General features: G+C 50.4%; 1 protein-coding gene across 3 annotated transcripts in view; it reads left to right on the top strand.

Moving 5' to 3' along the window:
• ZBTB40 (zinc finger and BTB domain containing 40) overlaps positions 1-23,741 on the top strand; it is an 82,677-nt gene extending 58,936 nt beyond the window's left edge. For all 3 annotated transcript variants that reach the window (XM_040979500.1, XM_040979502.1, XM_040979501.1), the window contains 13 exons: positions 1,490-1,682; positions 3,366-3,502; positions 4,383-4,581; positions 4,924-5,057; positions 7,093-7,261; positions 7,575-8,042; positions 8,805-9,011; positions 11,866-12,030; positions 14,608-14,822; positions 16,483-16,645; positions 17,206-17,292; positions 18,746-18,972; positions 20,393-23,741. In XM_040979500.1, the coding sequence (XP_040835434.1) occupies positions 1,490-1,682; positions 3,366-3,502; positions 4,383-4,581; positions 4,924-5,057; positions 7,093-7,261; positions 7,575-8,042; positions 8,805-9,011; positions 11,866-12,030; positions 14,608-14,822; positions 16,483-16,645; positions 17,206-17,292; positions 18,746-18,972; positions 20,393-20,587 (2,559 nt within the window). In that variant the 3' untranslated portion in view covers positions 20,588-23,741. The remainder of the gene's footprint in view (positions 1-1,489; positions 1,683-3,365; positions 3,503-4,382; positions 4,582-4,923; positions 5,058-7,092; positions 7,262-7,574; positions 8,043-8,804; positions 9,012-11,865; positions 12,031-14,607; positions 14,823-16,482; positions 16,646-17,205; positions 17,293-18,745; positions 18,973-20,392) is intronic.
• Positions 23,742-25,489: the final 1,748 nt, after the last annotated feature.

Raw genomic sequence — 25,489 nt, forward strand, 5'->3', positions numbered from 1 at the left:
TTCAGACAGGATCTGCCTGGCTTTAAAGCCCATGCATGGGCCCGACGCAATAGTGTAGTGGTTAAAGTCCCTTGCCTTGAACTTGCCGGGATCCCATATGGGCACCGGTTCTGATCCTGGCAGCCCCACTTCCCATCCAGCTCCCTGCTTGTGGCCTGGGAAAGCAGTTGAGGATGACCCAAAGCTTTGGGACCCTGCACATGCTTGGGAGACCCGGAAAGAAGTGCCTGGCTCCTGGCTCCGGATCAACACCGCACCGGCCATTGCATTTACTTGGGGAGTGAATCATCAGATGGAAGATCTTCCTCTCTGTCTCTCCTCCTCCTCTCTGTATACCTGACTTTCCAATAAAAAAATAAATAAATCTTTAAAGCCCATGCATGCTAACTGGCTGCCTCATTATGTATGAAATTTTGACATAGGAACTAAAATTTTGCACTGAAATTGGTACAGTTTTTAGATGTAAGCTGTTAAATTATGATTCATTTAGTTAATCTTCTATATATTTGGACCTTAAAAAGAGAATGATTATTTTATGTAATGACAAGGAATGTAACAACAAGATTTATTATGTGTATGTGTGAAGCCAATTTGAGTTTAAAGCCAAATTCATTATTTTAAAATGAAAGTTAATAATTTGATAATGGCAGCCGCTAGCATACTGCCATGACTGATTTGCTTCACTGGTTCTCCAGAGCGCTGGCATCCCAAAGGCAAGCTCACAGTTCAAGCACCATGGGTCTGGGCGGTGTATGTTGGACAACAATCCCCGCTATGTCAGGTCCACGTGATGCCAGGATACCCGAGTCATGCATAGCCCATTGTAGTCCATTAACAAATAGTTCCGTTATAATAGGAAGGCATCTGTAAAATATCTGTCTTGTGTTTCATTTTCAGCCTTTTCCTAGAGCCCTATGCCCTTTGCACTCAGAAAAATCTTTTTGTACACCAAGGAAGAGCAAGAGAGTAGCATTGTTGTCTTAGGACCACAGCTGATACCTGTGGCCATGGAGAATGGGAGGGATGGGTGAGCAAGAACTCACAAGAAGAATATTCCAGAAATGCAATTCAAATAATGTAAAAGCAAGTAAAATAATAGGATTAGTCTGACTATAACCTACACAGTCATCTTAAACTTTACCGAGCAAAGATTGAGAATACACTTAGTAATTAATTGCCAGTCTTCTTACAGCTGGTTTGTTATCTAATGAGCCAGGTCCTACGGGCTGAGTGTGAGAACGTTTCCACAAAATCCAAGCAAGGAAACAGTGATGTGCCTTTGAGAAACGAAGGTTTCCCGGATGCTGCATGCAGAATGTTTTAGACCTTTGTTGAAATGGAATAGAGTAGCGGAGAAGTGTTGGAGACCATGGGAGGAGGATGCAGAAGCAGGCGTTCCGTAATGGCAGCCCGCTGGGCTTTCCAGTGGTGTGTCAGATACGTTTCCAATTGTCGGTCACTGGTGTCTGCTGATTGCTTGCCACCGCAGGTGATTCTCAGTTGCTGTGAGAGCGGAACACCCAAGGAGGCGATAGAGAATTTGTTGCACAGAATAACTGAAGAGAAGACCCTGACTGCTGAGAGTGTGCTCAAGCTCCTCCAGGCTGTGAAGATGGCATTCCCGCACTTGGACCTTCTGCTGGAGAATTTGCAGAGGTTAGCTGCATTGCCCAGTGCCACAGGTACCCGTTAATTGTTAACTCTGTGGGCTGAAACTACCCCTACAGAAAATTATAGCTTACAACACCCTCTTGGCTCCGTGCTAAGGACAAAATATTCAGAAATGTCATTGCAAAGCAGAAACTAGAAGCCACAAATCAGCGGTTCTCAATATTGCTAAAGAGCTAAAATCAGGATGGCTTCAAGCCCACTCAAGGTGCTCCTCAGGTTCTGTGGATTAACATACAGCTTTCCCAGCACCTTCCAGGGTTGCCTGCGAAAGGCAAAGGAATATGCAGGCTCACAGACTGAGCATTGAGAAGAGCCAGGGTGACAGGTGTGAGCAGCCGAGACGTAAAGTTGGGTTGCCCCAGCCCTCCTTGAAAGCTGCCTAATTGGAGCAGTCCCAGAACCGACTTCTCTGATCATTCAGGTTGGGGAAAGGAGTCCACAGCCCATTCCTTAGAAAGACAAGCAGTGTGAGCCAGTTGTCTCCTACAACAGGACATTTAGGACTGAGTTGGTTTTCAGAAGAAGGTTATTTGGAGAGGGGTAGCACTTTCTTCTAGCTTACAGACATAATATGTGCATGTTCAAACTCAAATAGCTCAAAAAGTAAAGAACAAAAGGCCTAAATCCTGTCCAAGTGTGTTAGAATTACTGTTTTGACGTATTCTGCTCATGACATTATTTCTATCATGTTGAGACTCTACCATGTTTGTGACGTTGGGATTTCTGCCATCAGGCAGATGAAACATACTCCACTGCATTTCAGGGAACTCCCTATTCCCGTTTGGTGGCTGTGTGGCTTCCCGTCCTAAGGATGTGTGTAAAGTGTTACTCCAGCCCTTGTTTGGGAGTGGATGCAGCCTAATGGTTAAGACCGACTCAGTTAAGAATCCTTGAGCATGCTGCCGGGAGACCCTGGGCAGGTGGTTTCACCTTTCTGGACCCCGTTTTAGTTGTGAAATAGGGAGAACTTGGTACCCATCACATTGATTTATGTGGGTACCATGAACTTAATTCTTGGGAAACATCTGGCCCAGTGCCTGGCAAGGAGTTGGCCCTCAAACATTGCTTGTTAGTATCTTGACCATCACCACAGATGTATGCGGCAACAGTTGTCTTTACAGGTCATTTTAAATTTTTGCCTTTAAATAATTTCTTAAGATTCTAACAGTAGAGTCACTGGGCCACAGAGGGAACAAGTTTTGTAAAGTGATCTACAGAGCTGAGGAAAATTCCTCATAATTTTGATTATAATTATTTTCCAGTATATGTGGCCTTTTAAATAAAAATCCCCGCGAGATTGGCTCCAAGGGTGTGGATCAGAATTGTAGGTCAGCCTCGTGCATGGGCTCTGTAGCCGGTGTATTTTGGTATACCACTCGGATGCTTTACCTCAGGCCTAATGAATGACGCTCCTGAATCTGTCAACTGCAGCCTTCGAATTATCCCCCTGTTGGCAGTTGCCACCTTTTAGCACCAGACACAAACTTTCAGAGCACCCAGTGGTTAAGTGTAAGCCAGAGGAGATCTGAACCTGTGTGTGAGGCCTCAGGCTGGCAGGTGGGCTCCACTCTACAGAGGCGACTGCAGGTGCACTGGTTTCTCTGCGTCTCATTTGTAGCATCCCGTGGTCCTCTGTGGGAGGTGCTCTGAGAAGGTTTTGTTGCATCAGACATGTGTTGCTGACATCTTTACAGCCCGGTCAAGCCCTGGTGATTTGGGAACTGAGCTCTTGCAGCGGTACCAAGAAAACCTCTCTGAAATTTTCACCGACAACCAGATGTTACTACAGGTGATCCCACATGTGAGGAGCATAACCCCTGGAGAAAGAGAGGTGAGCCGGGTGGTGCATCGGAGAGGCCAGTAAAGTAAAAGGACAGAGAAAGGAAAGAGAAAAAGTAATAAAATTGGGCTCGGCACGATAGCCTAGTGGCTAAAGTCCTCACCTTGGATCTGCCGGCATTCCACATGGTGCTGGTTTGTGTCCTGGCTGCTCCACTTCCCATCCAGCTCCCTGCCTGTGGCCTGGGAAGACGGTTGAGGACAGCCAAAGCCTTGACCCTGCACCCACATGGGAGACCCGGAGGAAGAAGCTCCTGGCTCCTGGCTTCAGTTTGGCTCAGCTCCAGCCATTGTGGCCACTTGGGGGGTGAACCAACAAATGGAAGATTTTCTCTCTGTATCTCCTTCTGTCTGTAGATGTGCCTTGCCAATAAAAATAAATAAATCTTTTTTTTTAAAAAGACTAAAAAATAAATAAGATTACGTATGTGTGTGTGTGTGTTACATGGTGGAGGCTACAGAAAGTTATTTTGTAAAACTGCATGGATTTCAAAATTTGCAGCAAAACAAACATCTTCTCATTCCATTTCCCATGATCTTTTTACCCTGTGTTTATGTTTTCTATAAATATACATGTGCAGCTGTGTTGAGAAATGCTGAGTAGAAAAGGAATCATAGAAGATAACTCAATTTCTAAAGTGGAGTCACAAGTGGGGTTGTTGTCATTCTTTCATAAGGAGGTGCTCAGAAAGCGATGGAGACCCTTGTCCTGCATAAAGGGTCTCAGGTCCAGGGAGGGGAAGTTGGGAGGGAGATTGGAAATTCCTCCCCAGAAACGTGGGCACTGCAACCCAGGGCTTGGACCAGCAGCTCTGCATTTGGGCTGGTGGCTACCAAGTCTCTCACGTGCGCGTTTGTGCTGCATCTTGAAGGTCATGGAGAAGCTTGTGAAACGTGATCCTGGTTCGGGGGGGTTCAGCTCCCTGCTGTCAGCAGTTCTAGAAAAGCAGACCCTCTCTGCAACAGCTGTTTGGCAGCTTCTACTGGAACAGAAGACCAAGTCGTGCCCGTTGAATCTGCTCCTGGAGCAAGTGCGGAGGGAGCCTGGCGCAGACGCCTTCTTCCAGGCAGGTACGCATCCTGACCTCTGCCATGGCCTTGCCGTCACTAGAAGTTGTTATCAGGCAGATGAGAGGAAGAGCTTCCTTCTAATCATCCACACTTGATCAGATTTAAGGACTGGCAGCTTTGTTCCAGCACACAGTAGTTTGTAAACTTAAAGGAATAGCAACAAAGAAGAAAACAAGTAGTTACTTTAACGTTATATTTGTCATCAACGTATTCTAGTCTGTGCTTTGTGGGAAACAGGCAACAGATGATGTGTGTTCTTATGATAGATTATTGAGCATTGGAAAGATGCAGAGAAAAGGTACTTAATTTTTACTAATGAACCTTCAAACCTCTTTCTTTCAGTGACCGCCCCAGAAAGTGCTGCCTTAGAAGTGTTCGTGAGGCACAACAGACTGATTAGAGAGGCAATCCAGCAAAGTCTTGAGCTCAAGTCTCTCGCCTCAGAGGAGGAGCGCCTGGCAGAGACTGTGAAAGAGGTGGGAGAGAATCAAAGCAAGCCCCTTTCCAGGGTGTTTGACCACGTTAGTGTCTGGGACTGCCTTCAGTGCTCAGCATCTGCAGAGCCCCAGCTCTGGGCCCAGCCCATGCTAAGCTAGCACCTGCTTTACGCTTTTCATTTCCTCAAACCTCAGGGCCAGGTAATGTCATCATATTTTATGGACAAGAGAGCTCTGGCTCAGAGAAATAACTCCTGTGTCCAGGATGCTCCAGTAGGTGAAAGATGAAGCCAGGACTTTTTCCCCCAGAAAGATTATTTATTTCAAAGGCAGAGTGGCATAAAGAATGGAGGAGAAACAGAAATCTTCCCTCTGATGGCTTAATTCCCAGATGCTTGCAACAGCCAAGGCTGGGCTGGGCCAAAACCAGGAGCCAGGAACTGTTCCACCTGGGTGGCAGGAATCCAGGTACTTGGGCCATCATCTACCACTGCCCAGTTTCATAAGCGGAAAGTAGAGGAGCCAAAACTCTATGTCAGACGCTGCAATATTAACTCACTGTGTTGCTGTCACAGTGCCTGCCCCTAAAACCAAGGTTTGAATCGGGTTCATGTTAAATCTAGATTTATTTCATTTGTTTAAACCTAGGTAAATCTCAAAATAACCATGACAGCATTTGCTGACATGTTGTAAGAGGCATCATCTTTCAGATGAAGGAAAATAAAATTTATTCTATTACAGTTCTGTTCTGGCTCCTCAAAAGAGCCAAGATGAACATAGCTAGAACAAAGCTTTTACCCATATGGGGTAGCAAATAATGCCAACTCATTTTCTGTAAGGCTTCTCACAAAGTGGCCAGCATCCCAGAAAAGCCAAGTGGGGGTCGCAGGGGACTCCAAGGATCTCCAGACCAGGATGACATGGAATCTTAGGGAGAGGAGAAGCATCAGGGAGCAAAAATTAAACCGCAGGTTCACCCGTGATGCCCGGTGGGTCCAGGTAGGCGTGGAAAGTGGGCAGCAGGCAGATGGTGTATGTGTGCCAGGCTGGTGTGACTCTCAGGTGGGGACAGGGTGGCTGGGGTTTCTTCAGGGCATCCGAGGAAAGGGTCATCTGTGAGACTGCCACTCGCTCACGCTTCAGAGGTGGGGCCTCTGTGGCTGATGAGGTTTAACCTCACTAATGAGTCTCCTGCCTGCCTTCGGGGACATCAGATTTATTTAGACAGACTTGAAAAGAACAGAAATAAAGTATCTTCCAAGTGAAAATTCCATCTGGCCATCTGTGGATCGTTCAGCTTTATTTTTCTCAATGTGCCGCCTCTTTATGCTGATAGCTCTAACTTTGTAAAAGAGGGCGGCGTCGAGATGATATTCTTGGCCTCTCTAAAGCCCCTATTTGAACCTTCTTTAGAATGCTGAGTTTCTTTATGAAAGAAAATAATGTTTAAAAGGGTCAATCTAAATTTCTAAAAATATGAAGCTGCTGATTGTGTGGAATCATTTCCATGCATGAAGACAATTTTGTATTAAGAGAAATTATCCTGATCTTCAGAATGGAGACAACCGAATCCCATAGCTTTCCAAGTTTTTAATGTTAATTTAGGAGACTCGTTGCTTCTGAGTATTTCGTAATGGACTTTTTTTTTCAAGACTTATATATTTATTTGAGAGGCAGAGTTGACAAAGAAAGAAGGTGGGGAAAGACAGAGAGAGATCTTCCATCTACTACTGGTCCATTGTACAAATGACCACAGTGGGTTGGCATTATAGGCAGAGGCTTAATCCGCTACACCACAGTGCCATCCTGCGTACTGAACATCTTAATGCTTTCCTGCTTGTGTATCCACTCTTTATGTTTGCATGTTTGGATATCGGCTTTCTTGATGTGCTGCTTTGCATAGGTTTCTTGGGTAAGCAAGGCTCTCTGCTACATTTATTATGAGAAATATAAACTACTTGTAGATGTAGCAGTGCCTTCCTGCTTCCTGCTGTTAGCATGGTTCTTTGCTAGGTTGAAAACCATGGGGAAAATCTGCTGACATTAACCCAACACTTTATCTGCCGGTGTTTAGATGCTGAGCATTCCCTCTGAGGCAGCCAGCCCTGAAGCTTCCCTGAGAATGGCACTGAGTAGAGCCATGGACAAGTCCATCTCGGCCGCTAAAATGTGTCACCTCCTGCGCACTGTCCATAAATCCTCTCCCGACCTGCAGCCCGTCATGCAGGAGCTGGCGCACCTGGGTAAGGAGCACTGTGGGGCTGGGTCCTGTCAGGCTTCCAGGTTGCTTGTTTCTTTGTTGAGAGAAACAGGAAATGATCTGTGTCAGAGCTCATCGCTACCTTAAGCTGCTCCCATGTTTGATATGTTCTCAGTCCTGGGCAGATCTAAGACAGATGCTGAAGCTGATGCTGTTGTGTTGATCGGAAAAGTAAAGATGACAGTGGTGTCACTAGAGTTTTCGGAGGATCCCCAAGTAGTCTCCAGTGTCCTGTAAGACTTTTACAGAACAAAACAGAAATGATTCTGGAGCCACAGGTTCTCTCTCCTGTGTAGGTGTCCTCACTAAGGAAGATGGAGGGAAGGAAACGTGGACGGTGAGCAGCGCGTCTCACCTGGAAGGCAATGACAGAGAAGGAGAAGAGGCAGCTGAACCAGCAGGAGACAAGTGCCAGTCCAGGGAACAAAACAGCCAAGGAGAGGCCGGCTCCTTGCCAGAACCACCGGAGAAAGAAGCTTCTGCCTCCCCTGACTCTGCCAAGAAAAGCTTCGTCTGTAAGGCCTGCGACAAAAGCTTCCACTTCTACTGCCGCCTGAAGGTGCACGTGAAGCGCTGCCGGGTGGCCAAGAGCAAACAGGTGCAGTGTAAGGAGTGCAATGAGACCAAAGATTCTAAGAAAGAACTGGAGAAACATCAGCTGGAGGCCCACAGCACAGGAGGAGAGCCCGGCGCCCCCAAGAAGAAGAAGAAGAGGCTGCCAGTGACCTGCGACCTCTGTGGGAGGGAGTTTGCGCATGCCTCAGGTACAGTGGTGAGCGCAGCGCTGTGGGGTGATCAGGGTTTGGCTTCTAGGCCCTGCCGCCGGTTGTGTGTAGTGAGGGACGTGAATGAGCCCAGCAAGCAGAGGCAAGCGGTCCCTCTGGAGGCAAGGTGGTATTCTGACAACAGCTTGGCTCTGGAAGCAGCTTGGCTGCCCTTCCGTTTCCCTGTTCAGCAGGTAACCTGATACCACTTACTTTTTCAGGTTGTTTCCAAGATTCAAGGTGATAGCTAAACACCAATACAATACCTGTAATGGAGTTAGTACAGAGTAACTGGTAGCTATGATTAGTCATGCTGATAGCCAGCTGTCAGTGCCTGGCTCCCAGGGGGTCTGTGTGCTTGTTTCTTAGGATAGATCAGAGTCACAGAAACTAAGGGCTATGTAGACAGTTCTTTGCCCATGTCCCAAATGCTGGATAAACATAATAACACATAAGAATAGGAGTTTTATTTCCCAATTTCTGGGTGGTTACGTCCTATTTAAGAAAGACAACTGGGTGGGGAAGATAAGTACAGAATTTTTTTCCATTTTTTTTTTTCCCTCATCTAACCAGGAGGGAAGGGTGGTTGGTGGGCAGATGGGCAGCAGAGCTGTGTGAGCTGGGAGGTGGTGAAGCCTGGTGTCCTGATTCGCATTCTGCTTCCCTCCTTGACTTGGCCTGTGACAGAGCTCTTGGGCATCTTCATGCTGGACTTGTGACATTGATGCCCGTGTCTTGTCCCTGGCACTGCCCCGCCTGCAGGTATGCAGTACCACAAGCTGACAGAGCACTTTGATGAGAAGCCGTTCTCCTGTGAGGAGTGTGGCGCCAAGTTCGCAGCCAATTCTACCCTGAAGAACCACCTGCGCCTTCATACCGGGGACCGCCCGTTCATGTGCAAACACTGCCTCATGACCTTCACCCAGGCCTCTGCTCTGGCCTACCACACCAAGAAGAAACACTCAGAAGGTAAGGCCTGGTAGAGCCCCTTATTTCTCCTGCAGCCTGTGCTACTGAGCTGCCAAAACCTATTTGGAATTAGGCTGGGAAGAGAAGAACGGAGTCTCCAGGCACAGGCAGCTGGGGAAATGTGTGTGCACAGACACATGAAATGCTTACTGGGAGCTTGTAAACAGAGGCTGAGCAGCGTTCCCATCGTGCTGTGATGTTATTGTTCTCCGAGTTTTACATAAAGCCAGGAATTCTTAATTTGTGATCAACTTGAGAATGAGAAGGGGCTTGATTGATCACCTACTGTGGATCAGGTGATGCCAAATACTGGGCTGCTCAGCTGGAATCCTTTGCTGTCACAGCTGATGTCTCAGCTGGCGGGAGGGGGACATGAAGACAGTCATGGCCCAGGCGATCAGGGGTGTGACAGGATTGGTGCCAGGACAATGGGGAAGAGTGAAAAGGGCATCTCCAGTCCGGATGGAGAAGAAGCTTCCATATTGTTGGGAGGACGCTGCCACTAAAGGACTGACAACAGCTTTCTCACCAGCTGCTTGTTCTTGCCCTTTTCTTCTGTATTTTAAAAAGTGAACCTTATCAGGCACTTCCCTACTCCAAACTCTACCATGGCTTTTCATCTCACTCAGTGTGAAATTCATAATCCCTAAAATTGCCTGCCAGGCCCTTCCTGAGTCTATCCCCCGATTCTTCCCTCGCTTCTCACTTGCTGAGCTCCCTTCCCTCACACTTAAGCCTCCTTACAGGCTGCAGACCTGCTGGGCACATGGCCCAGCCCTTCCGTTCCTGCCAGTCCCTCTTCGGGACAGCTCTCTGCAATCGCGTCTATGCTTCCCTACCTTCCTCCTCTGAGTCCTTGTCCACGCTGTGCCCTCCCTGTCCACCCTAGAGGAACTCACAGAACCAAGCCTATTCATTTTCTTGCCTTAATGCTTATCATATGATACAGTGTCTGTTGATCTATTTCATATACAGTCTCCCCCAATTGAAGTTTGTTGCATTCCTGCCTGCTGTGTTGGGTGAACTTAGAATGACACTTGCTAATAGTAGGCCCTTGATAAATATTTGTAGCTGAATGCATTCTTTGAGCGCTGTTCAGGCGTGGGGATGTTATAGATACTGTCACAGGGCTTGCCTTCCAGAGAACAAGACGCAATAAACACACAGCTGAGTGAGATCAATTCAGTTGGAGTCGTTACTGTGAAGGAACACAGAGCAGCATGAGCAGTGATGGGCTGACAGGGTGGAGGCATTCTCTGTAGCATCCCTCAGAAAAATGGCCCTGCAGCAGAAACCCAAGTGGACTGAGACATGGAGCCGATGGAGATCTAGAAGAACATCACAGTGCAGAGCCCTCTGCTCACAGGGAACAAACTTGGGTTGCTCAAGAAGCCACAAAGAACTAGGAGGGGCTGTGGCAGAGGCAGGAGAGGAAAGAGTGGTAGGAGGCAAGGCCAGAGAAGTCACCAAAGCCAGGGCTCTTTTGGTTCTTACAAGCCTAGGTAAAAGGACCCATAGTCTTTTTGTGAAATGTCTTGCCTGGTTGCTCTGGAGGTAAGAAAACCTCAGCCGTCTAAGAAGGATGATGTCAGAGTGTCAGCAGAGCTATGTTCCTTCCGGGCACTCTAGGAGAAAACTGTCCCTTTCTTTCCCGTCTTCCCAAACTTGCCTACATGCCATGGCTCCTGGCGCCATTGCTGCAGCCTCTGCCTGCCCCTTCCCTGTCCTTGCTTGCTCTGACAGTGAACCCTGGGAGTCCACTGGAGTCACGTGGGCAATCCAGGATAATCTCCATCACAACAGCCTCGGCCCAGCCGTGAAGTCCTCTGTCTGCAGATCTCAGGGGTCGTTCGGGGCCCATCATGCTGTCTTCCATAGGAAGACCCGAAGCAGAGTCATGGTGAGATCTGATTTAGCTTCTTAGAAGTTGATTCTGGCCCTTCTGGATAATGAACTGTTGGGCTAGGGTAAGAGGATGGGCTCAGCAGAGGGACTGGGGGCTGTCGCAGCAGTGTGTGGAGAAGCAGTTTCCAGACATGAAAGTCTGGAATCTCTGTGAAAATGAAAGTGACAGGACTCATAAAATAGATGTGATGGGAAGAGGGGAATTAAGGATGGCTTTGGAGCCTGGGACATGAGCAGCTGACTATATGACAACGCTGTTTACTGAGATGGGAGAGGTTGGAGGTGGGGAGATTATCAGGAGCTGTGTTTTGTCTATAATGAGTTGGGAGGCCCACTAACCCTCCACATACAGCAGGGGAGCAGTGAGGATTGGCTGTGTGCATCTGGAGCTGTGGACAAAGGTGGACAGTGTCACTGCAGATGGCCCCTGGGGTTCTGAGATCAGAGCTCCCAGAAGAGGGCAGGAAGGTTGTAGACTGAGCCCCTGACTTCTGTCATTTCAAGCCTTCATTTCAAGAACCTAACGTGGTCCTATTCTATCCCCAGTAGGTCAGAAACAAAAATAGGGCTGACTGCTCCAGAAGCAGACCCCCACTGGCCCTCATGTATCTGTGTCAAGGGAGTCCAAAGCCACGTCTTTCAGGGCACAGGCTATAACTGTGTGCTGGGAATGGAGTGAGCTCTTCTTGCTTTTGTGACCTGAAGAACAGAAGGGTCCATGTGATGAGACCCCGTCCTTGTTCTTCAGCCCACACTTGACCCTCTGTGTAGCTGACTGTCAGGTGTGTGTGACAGCTCAGGCTACTTATCCAGTGTGTTGCAATTCACCTGGGGTTTCCATGTCATGAAGCAGGTGATGGTTTCCTGATGTATGCCATAAAATTTTCTTTTGTTTGTGTGGATGCCATAAATGCTGTGTCCTGCTCTAATAAGCCAAATATATTTCCAGGGAAAATGTATGCCTGCCAGTACTGCGATGCTGTGTTTGCCCAGTCCATTGAGCTGTCCCGCCACGTGAGGACCCATACCGGCGACAAGCCATATGTCTGCAGGGATTGTGGCAAGGGCTTCCGGCAAGCCAATGGCCTCTCCATCCACCTGCACACCTTCCACAGTATGTACTGACAGTGTGGGTTGTTGAGCCCTCAGTGCCACGCCTGGAGCTAAGAAAGCCTAGAACAGTTGTAAATGCCACCCCCAGCACTGAGCCCCTTCACTGCCATCCCCTTCTGTATTTCCTGCAAAGCCCAGAGTCACTCATTGCTTTTTTGACAAGACTTGTTCTTCTGGGTCATTATGGGAGGCTCATTGCTCTCCATCCAGGCTAGTTCCCTGTCTTCTTTTTCCTCTTTGGCCTCCTTGGCACTGTTTGACAGACAGACTAAATGCATAGAAAGGAGAGAGCCTCTGTAGCGGATGGGCTCGCGTGTACCACAATGCTTCCCGGCTCTGTCATCCCCTGTGTCGTCCCCACCCTCCTCTTCACACATTCATCCTGTACTCTCACTGCCTTGCTGTGGGAAAGAAAGCCAGGTGCTCTCCCAAGTCCATGTCCACTGTCACAAGTGGTCACTGCCTAGCTTTCTCCTGCTGGAACTGACACAGACAAAACACACACACAGGGAAGAAAGGAGTTCTGTGATTTCATATTTTATCCCCAGGAATTGGCGTGGCGTTTTGGCCGGCCACGCGGCATTTTCTGCAGCCTCTCTCATTGCAGCAGGAGTAAAGCAGCAGCACAGCCAGCAGGGAAGCCAAGAGCTTGGACTGAAATCACACAGGCGTCAACTAGAATCTCGACCCTACGGCTTAGCTTCCTTGAGACCTTGAACAAGTTTTCATTTCTAAGCCTCTTAGGCCCCTTGTATAAACCAAAGCAAACAGCAATGTTGTCCCCTTGAATTGCTGTAAGAATTCGGTGAGAAAGTTCTTGTGGCACACGGAGCTCCTAACCTAACAGAAAATGCTCACATCCCATCCATCATACTGCAGGCCGTCCTCCCCTCATCCCTCTCCGCAACGTGCCAGTTTCTAGTTGTTGGCAGACACAGTGTCTCACACCACGTGCTTACGTAAACCATCCAGGGCTGTCAGCAGCCAGCCAGTGAGGACTTAGTCAGGACTTCCGAGTGCCCATGATGTGGCTGCACACAGGACACTGTGGAAGGAATATAAAGTGTGGCCCCTCCCCCCCCAGGGCATTGCGAGTAACTTCCAGATGAGTAGAATTTGACTTAGATCCAGCACCACAATTTTGATGTCCCCTCAACCTCTATAAATAACATTTTGCTTCGATCTTCTTTCCCAGTAGCATCCCATATATAGAAGGACAGAATTGAAAACACGACTGATTTTCAGAATGGAGGAGTCCCAAAATACTTGGCTATGCCCCAGAAGAAATATATCATCCATAGCAGGCCCAGCATGCAGCCCCGCCCTCCCTCCCAGGCCCCTTTCCTTAGGGTCTGCTTAGGGAGACCTGCACCCAAGTGTCCTACAAAGGAACTGTAGGGGCCCGGTGTTACACAGCAAGTGAAGTCACCGCTTAGGATCGCCTGATTCTAATCCTGGTTAATCCATGCTTCTGATCCAACTGTGCTAATTCACCTGGGAGGCGGTGGACTGACGACTCAAATCCTTGGGTTCCTGCCACCCACTGAAAGGAGTTCCTGGTCCTGGCCCTACCCTGACCCCACCCTGGCCTCACCTGGTTGGGAGCATGTGGGTGGAGAGTCTGTCCCACCTTCTCTCTGTCACTCTGCCTTTCAGATAAAGAAATCCTTCAAAAAGTGAAAGCTGAAATGCAAGAGCTTGCATTTACAGGGAAACTAGTTCATGATGCCAAAGGTTATACATTAGGATTCTTGAATTATTCGATGAATTGGTGTATTTATAGATTGTGAGCCTTTCTTGCAGACTAAGGATTTTATTAATAAAACATTAATTTTCCTATTTCTGTTGCTTTAAGAAGAAAAGCTGAAGTTTGTTGCCTAAGAGTGTATCCTTCCTCTGGGCCAGTGCTTGCTTTTGGGGTCTCCCTGAGTACTGAGGGATGAGGAGAGGACTTGCACGGCTAAGTCAGGATTGTTGTCCAGCTCTGCTGTTGCCTCATTGTGCGCTTGGGCACGGTACAACTTACCTCTCCAAACCTTGATGTTCCTGATCTGTAAAACAGTGATGAGAGTAGACTCTAAGCAAGTTCATGTTACATAGAGCACCTGGACGACGCCTGTGGCGAATCATTCACTCAGCAGCATCTGTGCAGATGGAACCTAACGTGAGGGGCAAGGGCAAACTTCTCCAGGGAGACCCTACAGACCCGGGGAACAGTGACGCTGTGGGCCGTGGGCGAAAAGCTTCTACCAAGAATTGGAAAATTCACGCTGCCCATTGAGGACAGCAGAGAGCAAGATGGGTGCTCCCCAGGAAGTAGTGAAATAGACCTTGTAAGATACAGAACCAGGAACCAGGGTGACCATTCCATGCCATTTTGGCAGCTGGTGTAGAAACCTCGGAGGAAACCTACCTCCCGGGACGAAGGTGGGGGGGTGTCACCCAAGGGCTGCACCATCCCTGCCCTGGGAGCCGACTGGTCATGGCAGCTGGCGTGCACTGACTGCTGCCTGTGCTGTTTTTGTTTTGTTTTTTTCCTTCTGTCTCTTCGTTGCATGGATGTCCCTGGTGGAACCAGACATAGAAGACCCTTATGACTGCAAGAAATGCAGGATGAGTTTCCCCACTCTGCAGGATCACCGGAAGCACATCCACGAGGTGCACTCCAAGGAGTACCACCCCTGCCCCACGTGCGGGAAGATCTTCAGCGCGCCCTCCATGCTGGAGCGCCATATGGTGACCCACGTCGGCGGGAAACCCTTCAGCTGTGGGATCTGCAACAAGGCCTACCAGGTGACCTCAGGGCCCCCTCCCCAGCCTGCTGTGCCTGGCTGATTCAGGAGCTGCAGGGGTGGGGGCTGCTGAGGGAGCACAGCACTGCACAGGTCTTGGCCTCCATTTCAGGCTTGTCATCCACCAAGGAGCGTTTCTGCCCTCGGATGCTCACCTCTGACAGATGTGCTGGCCCCGTGTCACAGCACAGGAAGAGTGGTACCCGGAATTGCCTTGTGTTTAGTAACACCATTGTTGTTTGCTTATTTCCTTAAACTCCTGAGAAGGGCTGTACATTTTTTTTACCTTAGAATTTGATATGTAGGGCCCAGCGTGATAGCATAGTGGTTAAAGTCCTCACCTCGAGTGCGCCAGGATCCCATATGGGCACTGGTTCTAATTCCAGCAGCCCCGCTTCCCATCCAGCTCCCCACTTGTGGCCTGGGGAAGCAGTCAAGGCCAGCCCAAAGCCATGGGACCCTGCACCCACATGGGAGACCTGGAAGAAGCTCCTGGTTCCTGGCTTTGGATTGGCTCAGCCCCAGCCCTTGCGGCCACTTGGAGAGTGAACCATCTTTCTCTGTCTCTTCCTCTCTGTCTCTCCTCTTCTCTGTATATCCACCTTTCCAATAAAAATAAATAAAATATTTTCTTAAAAAAAGAATTTGATATATAATTAATTTAATATGTAAGGGTATTTCATAAAATGAAAATAAATGGCAAGTTTATTTTGCTGCAGGGAAAATTTTAAATCCATGCATGGATTTTTCTTTTATTTGGAAGGCAGTGACAGCTCTTCCATCTGCTGGTTCACTCCTCAAATGGTCACAACAACCAGGGTTGGGCCAGGCTGAAGCCAGGAGCCTGGAATGCCTTCCAGGTCTCCCACATGGGTGCAGGGGGCCCAGCACTGGGGCCATCCTGGCTGCTTTCCCAGGTGCATTAGCAGTGAGCTGGATCAGAAGCTGAGCAGCTGATACTTGAACTAGAGTACAATACAGGATGCCAGAATCTCAGCCTGCCACTTAACCCGCTGCACCCCAACATCAGCCCCCTCAGTTTGTTGGTGCCAGTTTCTTGAAGTATTCCCAAAGAGCTAAAAAGCAAGCACAACTCAAAAACACTTCCCAGAGGAAAGGGCAGTTTCTGCTGGCCCCTATAAGCAGGGGAAGACACGCCCTTCAGCTCCTTTCCACCCGTGCTGGGGCAGGCCATGTTCTGGTGTTCAGCGCAGGGTCACACCTGGGCCGATGCCTCAGTGCCACCCTCATGGCACAGGGACAGCATGTGCTGCTCGTCCAGCAGGTTGCTCTGCCACACGTCTGGGAAGCCAGGCAAGGCTCAAGAGTGAGGGACGCTGATGATCCCTCGGAAAAGCAAGGGTATAATACTGGAGGAGCTCGTCCCTAACTGTGTGTCCTCGGGAAGTCGTTTCCTCAGCCAGCGCCCAGCTTCCAGCTCCGCAGCAGGGCCCTAACACTTCCTTTCTGGGCTCGCTGTAAGGTGAGGATTTATGAAGGACCAGGCCCTGGTCTAGAACAGCCTCAGTGACTTAGGTGTTTTGCTCCCACAATGTGGGTGCACGAGCTTACTTCACAACCTTTTTCTGTCTCAAGGAGCATGTGAGCTCTCCAGACTGCTGGAACTTTCTAAGACTTAATATTTGCCCAATTTTTTGCAGCAATTGTCCGGTCTGTGGTACCACAATCGGACCCATCACCCAGACGTGTTTGCTGCTCAGAACCATCGGTCTTCCAAGTTCTCATCCCTGCAATGCAGCTCGTGTGACAAAGCCTTTCCCAACAGCATCGAACACAAGAAGCACATCAAAGCAGAGCACGCAGGTGAGGTGTGGGTGCCCCCGACAGAGTGCATGGGGCTGGATGTCCTAGCACCCTGGCTTCTCTGTGGAAGTTCTCGCGTGCAGTGGCATGGTGGACTGAGCTGGTGCCATGCCTCTGTCCTGCTTTGCTCACCTAAGGATGCAGAGTATATGAATGGCAGGGGTTCTCGAACCCAGGATGCCAGTAGGTGGCAGCTGCTGTCAGCCCCCAGAGCAGGAAGGGGGTCAGCTAGACCCTTTTCTGAATCTGGTTACCTCCCTTCAGAATTAGTTATTGATACCTACCTAACAAGAAAACTGAAGGATAGTCACATCCGCTCTCAGAGAACGTGTCCAACAAGCCAGGCATTGGCTGAACATTCCTTCCCTGTGTCTTTTCTCACTTAATCCTCTTTGCATCCAGCAGTCTGTGCCAGACCCGATGCTGTCCACCCTTGGCCTGTCTGCATCGGTCTCTGCTGGGGATACAGCTCAGCCCTTGGTAGATGTCCTGTTACCCTCCCGCCTCAGGGAGATATCCTCTGTTCTTTGCCATCACTTCTTCCGTTTGACACTTTCCAGATATGAAGTTCCACGAATGTGACCAGTGTAAGGAGCTCTTCCCCACACCAGCCTTGCTGCAGGTTCACATCAAGTGCCAGCATTCAGGTCAGTATCCCCTTATGTCCCCCTGAACTAGACTGCTTGTCGGGGAATCTGATCACCACCACCACTCACAGCTGTGCAGCCCAGGCGAAGGCACTCCACTGACTGGTGCGCCTCAACTTAGCTTACCTAGAAAATGGGAACGATTGCAGTACCCACCTCAGAGAGCAACTGAAAAACCCGAGGGATATAAATACCGCCTAAGCACAGGCTGTGCTCGTCGTTGTCAGTGCTTTATTTCAGCAGTTCTGGAGGGCCAGGTGCATCACTTTTAATGAGCCCTTAAGACAGCACTACTGCTACCAATTAAACAATGCTTTCTTATCACTTAGCACATACAAGTTACTCTAAATGTTTTTTGGACCTTAATTTGGTAGATTTTTATCCTGTCACCTAACCTGTGTACAAACATAAAGAGTAAAACATAAAAAAATAAATTAAGGGACCCAACACAATGGCTCTGAGGTCTAATCCTTTCCCTTGAAGCACTGGAATCCCATATGGGCACTGGTTCATGTCCCAGCTGCTCCGTTTCCCATCCAGCTCCCTGCTTGTGGCCTCAGAAAGCAGCAGAAGATGACCCAAAGCCTTGGGACCCTGCACCCACCTAGGAGACCCTGAAGAAGCTCTTGGCTCATGTCTTTGGATTGGCTAAAATTGGCTCAGCTCTGGCCGTTGCAGCCACTTGCAGAGTGAACCAACAGATGGAAGATCTTAATGTAGATCTTCCTTTCCAATTAAAAATTAACTAATTAGTTAATTAAGGGAAGAAGCTAGCTTCTCAAGTGGTTTTCAGGTCTGACTTTTGGTAGGTGTGTGTTCCCTGCTATTGAGAGCACTGATAAAAATGGTGCATGGCTGTCAGGTTCTGATAGAGAACTGAACACTGCTCTGCTCTCTCAAATGAGCCCAGCTTGATTCCTGCTTTGGCAGTGAACTAAGCCCCATCGCTTACCTCCTCCCTCTGAAGCCGTTTTGTTCCCATGAGTTACAATTATGCACCAGTCCAGCCATAGGGATTTTCTTCCAAGCCGTGGACACTCGTTCTGCAAATCTTGATGCTGCCACTTTGGATGGTCATGTAAACAGTCATTGACAGCTGCACCTAACTGCTAGCTCACCCAGAGCTGTCGCAAGGCGCCATTGATCCTATTGCAGAGATGCTAAAATGTGAGTGTTCAGATTGATGAGCCAGACAGTCGCTGACATCATTATCTGCAGTGGAGTTCCTGACGGGCTTCACAGAGACAGCAGCAGCCTGACGGGTGCTGGTGAAGTGTGCTCTCAGAGCCCCTCGCTTGCCTCGACCCTCCCAAGGTCCCAGGGATCTGAAACGGGCCGCAAACAGAGATTTGATGGCTAGCTTCAGTCTCGCTGTTCCTTCCTTTCACCTCTCCCTATCCTTGTTGCTCCAGGCATTCCGTTCATGGCCTGTCTCTGTCTCCCCCTCCCCCAGGGGCCCAGCCCTTCAGGTGCTTGTACTGTGCAGCTACGTTCCGCTTCCCCGGGGCCCTGCAGCACCATGTCACCACCGAGCACTTCAAGCAGTCGGAGAGCACCTTCCCCTGCGAGCTCTGCGGGGAGCTCTTCACCTCCCAGGCTCAGCTCGAGGGTCACTTGGAATCTGAGCACCCCAAGGTGATGGGTGCTGAGACCCAGGCAGCTGCCTCGCAGGTAGTGCAGGTGAGTGTGGGGCTGTCAGGTCACAGGAGGCTGGCCTGGGATTCCTCAGGCTCCTCCAGGGGTAGCTGTGCCACAACACCCAGACTGACTGCGAGTTCTTAAAGGGCCCTGGAGGCATCTCACTACCAGGGGGAGCTGGCATAGGGTTTCTGCTTGCAGTTCAGTGCTTTCCCACGTCCTCAGGAACACCATAGGAGGTAGGGAGGGTTTCAGGAAGCATGGAAAATGGCTGCTGAGCCTGTGTGGGGTATGAACCACCCAAGTTGAGACCCTTAGATATGCCTCTGGGCTGGACACAGCACATATATCTGGGGGGGAAAAAAAAAAACACCTCTTAATGTTTCACAGCCAAGTTCAATCCAGCCTCGCTTTCCCTGGTCCTCTTTTCTTTCCTCCCAACTCCAGAGACAGTGGGAAGAAAGAAAAAGCAGCTTAGTTCTGTGGATTGTCAGTGGGTTGCAGAGGAGCTGAGGGAGGTTGGAGTGCTGACTGTCCCACTGTCCAGTTCCCTGGGTCAGTCACCTACCAGTCCTGTTCTAGAGAGCCTTGGAAGGGCCGAGAGGGGCCAGCTGGGCAGGGCTGCAGGCTCCCTTTCAGCCAACATGATTCTGTTTTCACTTTTTTGTGGACTAGGGGTCTTGGTAAGATGTCTTCTGGGAAAGAGGAAGGGGACGTGGGAGGGATGTGTGTCATTCTTTAAAGAGGAAAGAACAGTTTACAAGCTACTTTTCAAGCTGTTAGTTGAACTTCAGTTTATCCCTTCACTCCATCACACAGAGAAGCAGCTGAACTGGTCCTCACTGGGCCCACAGCCTTTGGCTGAGGCTCAACAGCCAGGTAGCTGTGCCTTTGAGTATTATGGCGACTGGTGACTCTGAGGTGTACAGGTCAGAATGTCAGCATGGAGGAAGCCACCGTTTATCCATATCCCTGACCTCCTCAGCCTCTTAGCTGGCAGGCCCCAGTCCAGCTGAGGTCCAGAGGCGTCACCCTTGGCAAGCCTGGGCTTCTGGTAACCACTCCCCTGCCCATGCTTCGAGCATGAGATCAGCCACCTTCAGTAGCATTCCTCTCACACAATACTGGCTTCTGCAGTGCCATCCTCAAGACAGGGAAATCCAGGATGAGAAATGGAGCCTGTGTTCACTGGCGTGTAATCATAGAGTCCTGGCACCCTGAGATGGTGTACTGAGCAAAATTACAGCAATTTCCTGCCCAGAGTTATTTAAATGGTCTGCCTGCCTTCTCTTTTGCATCATTGGTGTTGTTGGGCTTGCCTCCTCCCATTAGGTACGTGTAATTGCTCTCCTCGGGTGCAAACATAAATATCATCATTACAGCATGAGATGGAAGCCGTGTGAGTTCTGGGGCACTATTCAGGGACTGTGCCCAGAGCAACCTCCTGTTCTTTCCCTTTCAGGTGATCCAAACCCCAGAGCCAGTGGCTCCAGCAGAACAGGTGATCACTTTGGAGGAGACCCAGCTTGCCGGATCCCAGGTGTTTGTGACATTGCCAGATTCCCAGGCATCTTCGACCGGCTCTGAGCTCGTGGCCGTGACCGTGGAGGACTTGCTCGATGGCACCGTGACCTTAATCTGTGGAGAAGCCAAGTGATGGGCCAGGCTCCCACACCTGCCCAGAGAAGGCAGCACAGCTAGCATATGCCTGCGCTCTCTGGCCATCCTGAGTGGGAGCCTCTTAGCCTAGCACCGACCGGAATGGCTTCACTTGGAAAGCAGACAGAGCATCCTTGTTCTCATGGAACCCATTATGTCTGAGTCATCGCTGCTGACTCCACCATCCTCACTAGCAGACAGGCCTGTGGCCTCAGCATTTGTCACAGCACTATCCCCAGCCCCTGCCAAGGAAAGCTTCCAAAATAGAGTGAATGAGCAGTGTAATGGGAGCTGGTGACAGAGCAGTCAGGGAGGTGCCGTGTGCCGGCAACCCTTGGTGGCAGAATGGCATTTAGAAGTACTGCCAGTGTCTCTGGCCATTGAGCAGTGAGAGAAACCCAGCCAAGCCGTCCAGAGACCTCGCTCTGAGCTCATGGCTCCTCCTCACTTAGGCTCCCCATTGTGCCCGGTGACCATGCCCAAATGTTGATGCGGGAAGGGTCAGTCCTTCCTCAGCCAAAGCCTTTGGGGCGTTTCTGCCGCCAGGGTTTAATGTGAGACCATCTGGCAATGAAGATGGTCTCTGCATCTCCAGCAATTCCATCCTGGTGTTCCTTCCTGAGGGCTGGTTCCCACAGCTCTCCCCTGCATGTGTTCCTCATCTCCTTCCTGGAACCTAAGGCTTAATCTTACGCCTAACCTGGAGGCCTTGCTCCCTCGCAGCTGTGACCTGCACCTGCCAGGCCATCTGGTGTCACAGGAGAAGCAGTTACTGCTGGCCGAGCACTCCCAGGCTCCCACTGCTGCAAGTCATTGAGCCTTTTGAATCTGAATTTCATAATGCTTTTTTATCTTTAGTTCCTGTGATATAATCTGATAATTAATGGTTTGTGGAATCCATTACGAAGTGCAATTAGATGGATGGTCCCTGCCGTTGAGGGAGAATGACTAGCGTTTATCTTCTTTTCCTTTGAGCCAAAGGTTGCAGTCTCTAGTGGATGTTTACACACCAGGCAGGCCTTCCTGCCACACTGTGGCTTGAGCCCTGGGGAGGAGCATGTCCTGAACTCGTCATTGGCCTTAGAACGACAGGCTGGCAAGGTCAGGGCTGCACTACACAGGGACCTTCCCACTGGCCACTGTGTGCAGCAGCAGCTCCGGCCAGCTCTCCCCAGCCAGCCAGTTGCCTCCTGGCCTTCTCCCATTTTCATGGGCAAACTGCCTGGGATTGCCAGTTCAGCATCTCCCCATGCTGAAGTAAATGGAGTGTTTGAAAGACAGTTGGCCTCAGAAGCCAAGAACTGACCAGAAGATGGTGCTCAAACCTTTAAGACTTGGGCTCCCTATGACTCTGAAGGCCTCGCTTGCTGCTACCAAGACTGCCCCTGACTCGGGGTTTAGTCCCGGGAGCTGCCAGTAGGCTCTTACACTGCAAGTGGCACCGAATAAAACCCGGTGACACACTGGAGGAGCACGTGCTTCCAGCCTTGGTACTAAACCCGAGGACAAGAATGTAACAGCTTAGAAGCCATGGTGCCAATGTCACCAAGACAACAAGCCAAAAAAAAAAAATTAGTGGCTGAAGACCTAGAGATGAGAGTGATCTTAAAAATCTGAATACAGAGCTAAGAGTTCCAGTATCAGATGCTTTCCTGCACTAAGAATCCCTTTCTTGGGTTTCAGCGGCGATCACAGTGTGGCAGAACCCCCAAACAGCCGGCCTGGCAGTTGGCTCAGCCGAGGTCCAGCAGAGGCAGGGTGTGCTGGGGACATCGGGGGCTCGCAGTGGGAGGCGGGGCCCTGCCTGGAGCTGCTTGCTCGCTCAGCTGGGCCTCTGCCTGGGCGGCTGACAGTACCCCAGAGAAGCCTGAGCGTGGGTGGCACTGCACTCCTTGCATGGCCAGAGTGTTCATATCTCACACTCTTGCCCCAAAAAACCCTTGGAATTGCCACCACAGAGGCTGCTGTCCTGACCACCTTGTACCTGGAGGTGCTGCTGGGCTGTGGAGAAGTGCTCGTCTCAGGACTTGTGGATTAATCACATGAGACCCCAACCTTCTCAACTCCCAGAGCCCGTGAGCCAGCCAGTGAGGAAGCCACAGAGCCCAGCGTCCAAGCTGGAAACTTCGTCCTGTAGAAGAAGTGGCATCAGTGGCAGGACAGTGGCCCTCAACAGGGGAAACACAAAAATTGAGAGCAAGGGCCACCACAGGAGGATGACGTTGGCCCTTCGTGTCCCAGACTCTGAGTCAAACTGGGCACCAAAGGAACAGCAGCGGGCAGGGACAGAGATCATTAGGCATTTTGGTTTTTGGCTTGCGTTTCCTGACTCAAGCTCTGTGGTTGGAAGATCAGCCCAGTGAGTGGCGGTGCCTCACCAAGGGAACATTGTCATTTACAGCGCCCCCTGGAGGAACCTCAGGCCAGAGCGCCTGATGGTCAGGGGCGGCGAGAGAAAATAAGGTCCAGACAGCGGGTGAATGGGAAAATGAAGGCTCAGTTTTCTGCCTGCAGGCTCAGTCAGGGAAGGATGAGACCCTGAGAGGTCTTTCCCATCCCTGGGGTCGTGGCCCTTGCGATGCCAAGACAGACAACATCCTAATAGGTTGGGAGGCTGAACCTTTTGAGTCTCGTGCCTGAGAACCAGGGCACCAAGTGCTAGGGGAAGCTGAGCAGGCAGCTCCGGGATGAGTGGTATTTCTGTGGGGAGACGGGAGGAGGGGGTTGTCAGCATCTCCAGGAAGAGCTGAGCAGCCCCAGGCCCAGCCCTGGCCTGCTTAGCCTGTGGATCCCAGAGATACTTGGAAAGTAGGAAGACAATGGAACTAAAAGAAAGATTTAGGGCTGGAGGGGTGTTGGAGACAGGTTGATAATTGTTTCTGTTGCCATGGAAGCACTGGGGCTGGTAGGACTTGGACTGGAGCAGAAACTCCAAAATTCACAGCAGCTGCAGCTGAGCGTGTATGGGAGCCAGAGGCTGGCTGCACCCTGGGACCACCTGACCGGGACAGCCCCTTCCCTAGCTGCTGAGACTGCGCCCTCTGCTAGGCCAAGGCCAGTCACGCCTGCAGCCACGCGATGCTGTACACACTGGGCTGCAAGCCATGACTGATGTTCAACGTGTACTCTATCAATAAAATGTGTACTTTGAAGAAAATCGTGCTCTGTGAGTTCCTCGGGCGTTGTGGCGTCACCAGTCCATTTTGTCTTTGGTTCAGGGCAGTGTCAGATGGGCACAGCTTCACAGGCCTGGTGGCCTGGAGAATAAAACACACCCCTGTCCCATGGGGTGTCATTTCCTGAGCCTCCTTCCCAGGGACCATGTGCAGGCAGTGTGCCAGCACCCAGGCTGTGCCACTGAGTGACTGCGTGGCCTTGGACAAGGTGAGCACTCCTAAGCTTCCGGCTTATAAAGTCGGGGAAATCATCGTGCTTACACAAAAACTGCAAATTAAAAGCCTGGATTTGATGAGTCTATAGTGGAGAATGTTAGCTTGATATTAATATCCTCTGCAGTTCTGCACATGAGCCAGTCATTTCAGGTACCAAAAGAGCGTATGTGCTGTGCCTCGGCATGGACACGCAGTGAACGTGGCCTGCTGCGACACACAGAGGATGACCCAGATCTGGGACTCGCTGGTAGGGAACCTGGGTGATAGTGTCCCACCGTGGCCTGCTCCGTAGGGCAGAACGTAGGCAGCAGCCCAGTTACTTGAGTTGTGCACTGGAGGGAGGACTTGCCCAGCTTTCTGTGTTTATAAATCTGCATTCTGAGATTGCCCATGCACATCTCCTGCACTTGACAACCTGGACATGCGGTCGCCCATGTTGCACCTTGAATCTTTGCTTTCTCTCCTGTTGCATTCTAAACAGCTCAAGGACAGGGACCACCCTCACCGTCTTGGTCTCCAAGTAGGGCATGCTGTGTTGGGCACGTGGAGGTGGAGTCAGGACCGTGTGCTCTGCACTCCTGTTTGCCCCCACCTCTAGCAGCAAGGTTGTTCCCCGAGTTACCTGTGGGCTCCTCCAGCAGAGCCTCCTCCTTTCTTTGTCCTCTGAGAAGAGATTAGCGGAAGGCTAAGAGCAGCTGGCGGCCCCTGAGCTCCCAGCTTCTCTGATCAAACACCGTTCCTGCCGGCTCTTCTTGCCCTGGTCCCCCAGCGCAGGCCAGAAGCAGCTGATCAAACACATCAGGACAAGGTCAGTCCAGGGACCCACCGTCCCCTCCAGGGGAGATTTCACAGCCCTGCCATCAGCAGGGTCTGATAAAAATGGGTTGGGGTGGGGAAGAGGGCCGAGGGCTGGCACAGGGCTGAATGCCTTTCGCTCTGTTTCAGGGTAAAGCGTCTGTGCTCTGCATGGGGCCAGCGCCAGGGCAGCTGCTTGTGAACATGCACGGATGGGAGATGTCGGAGAAGAGTGTGTGTGGACTTGGAAGCACAGATTGGTCGATTGTCAAAGGATGATATAGATTCTCACTATACTGCGACCCCTTCAAGGGGAAGGCCTGTGTGACACCCTTCTAGCTCACAGTTGTTGGCTTGGCACCTCAGGTGTCTGCTTGCTCTGAGCTGGGAGTCTGTAAGCTCCTGCTGTTTACTTGGGCCCGTGCAGGATATAGTAGGATGGGGCAGATCTGGCTGAAATGGCACTATGGTTGTAGTAGGTTGGTTGTATATGAGGATCAAATGCCCAAAACACCTGTGCCAGCTGGACAGCAGGCCCACAGCTCCTGGGACCTGCTGTGTTACTTTCCTTTCTTTGTGTGAGGAGTGAGTGGATTAATAAATGTTAGAAATAATTTCCTAAGAGCCAGCATTGTGGTACAGCACGTTAGGCCCCCACCTGCAGTGCTGGGATCCTGAGTACTGGTTCAAGCTATTCCACTTCCCAGATGGCT

The sequence above is a fragment of the Ochotona curzoniae genome, unplaced genomic scaffold (assembly GCF_017591425.1).
Source record: "Ochotona curzoniae isolate NIBS_2020 unplaced genomic scaffold, NIBS_Ocur_1.0 contig_3255, whole genome shotgun sequence".
NCBI lineage: Eukaryota > Metazoa > Chordata > Mammalia > Lagomorpha > Ochotonidae > Ochotona > Ochotona curzoniae.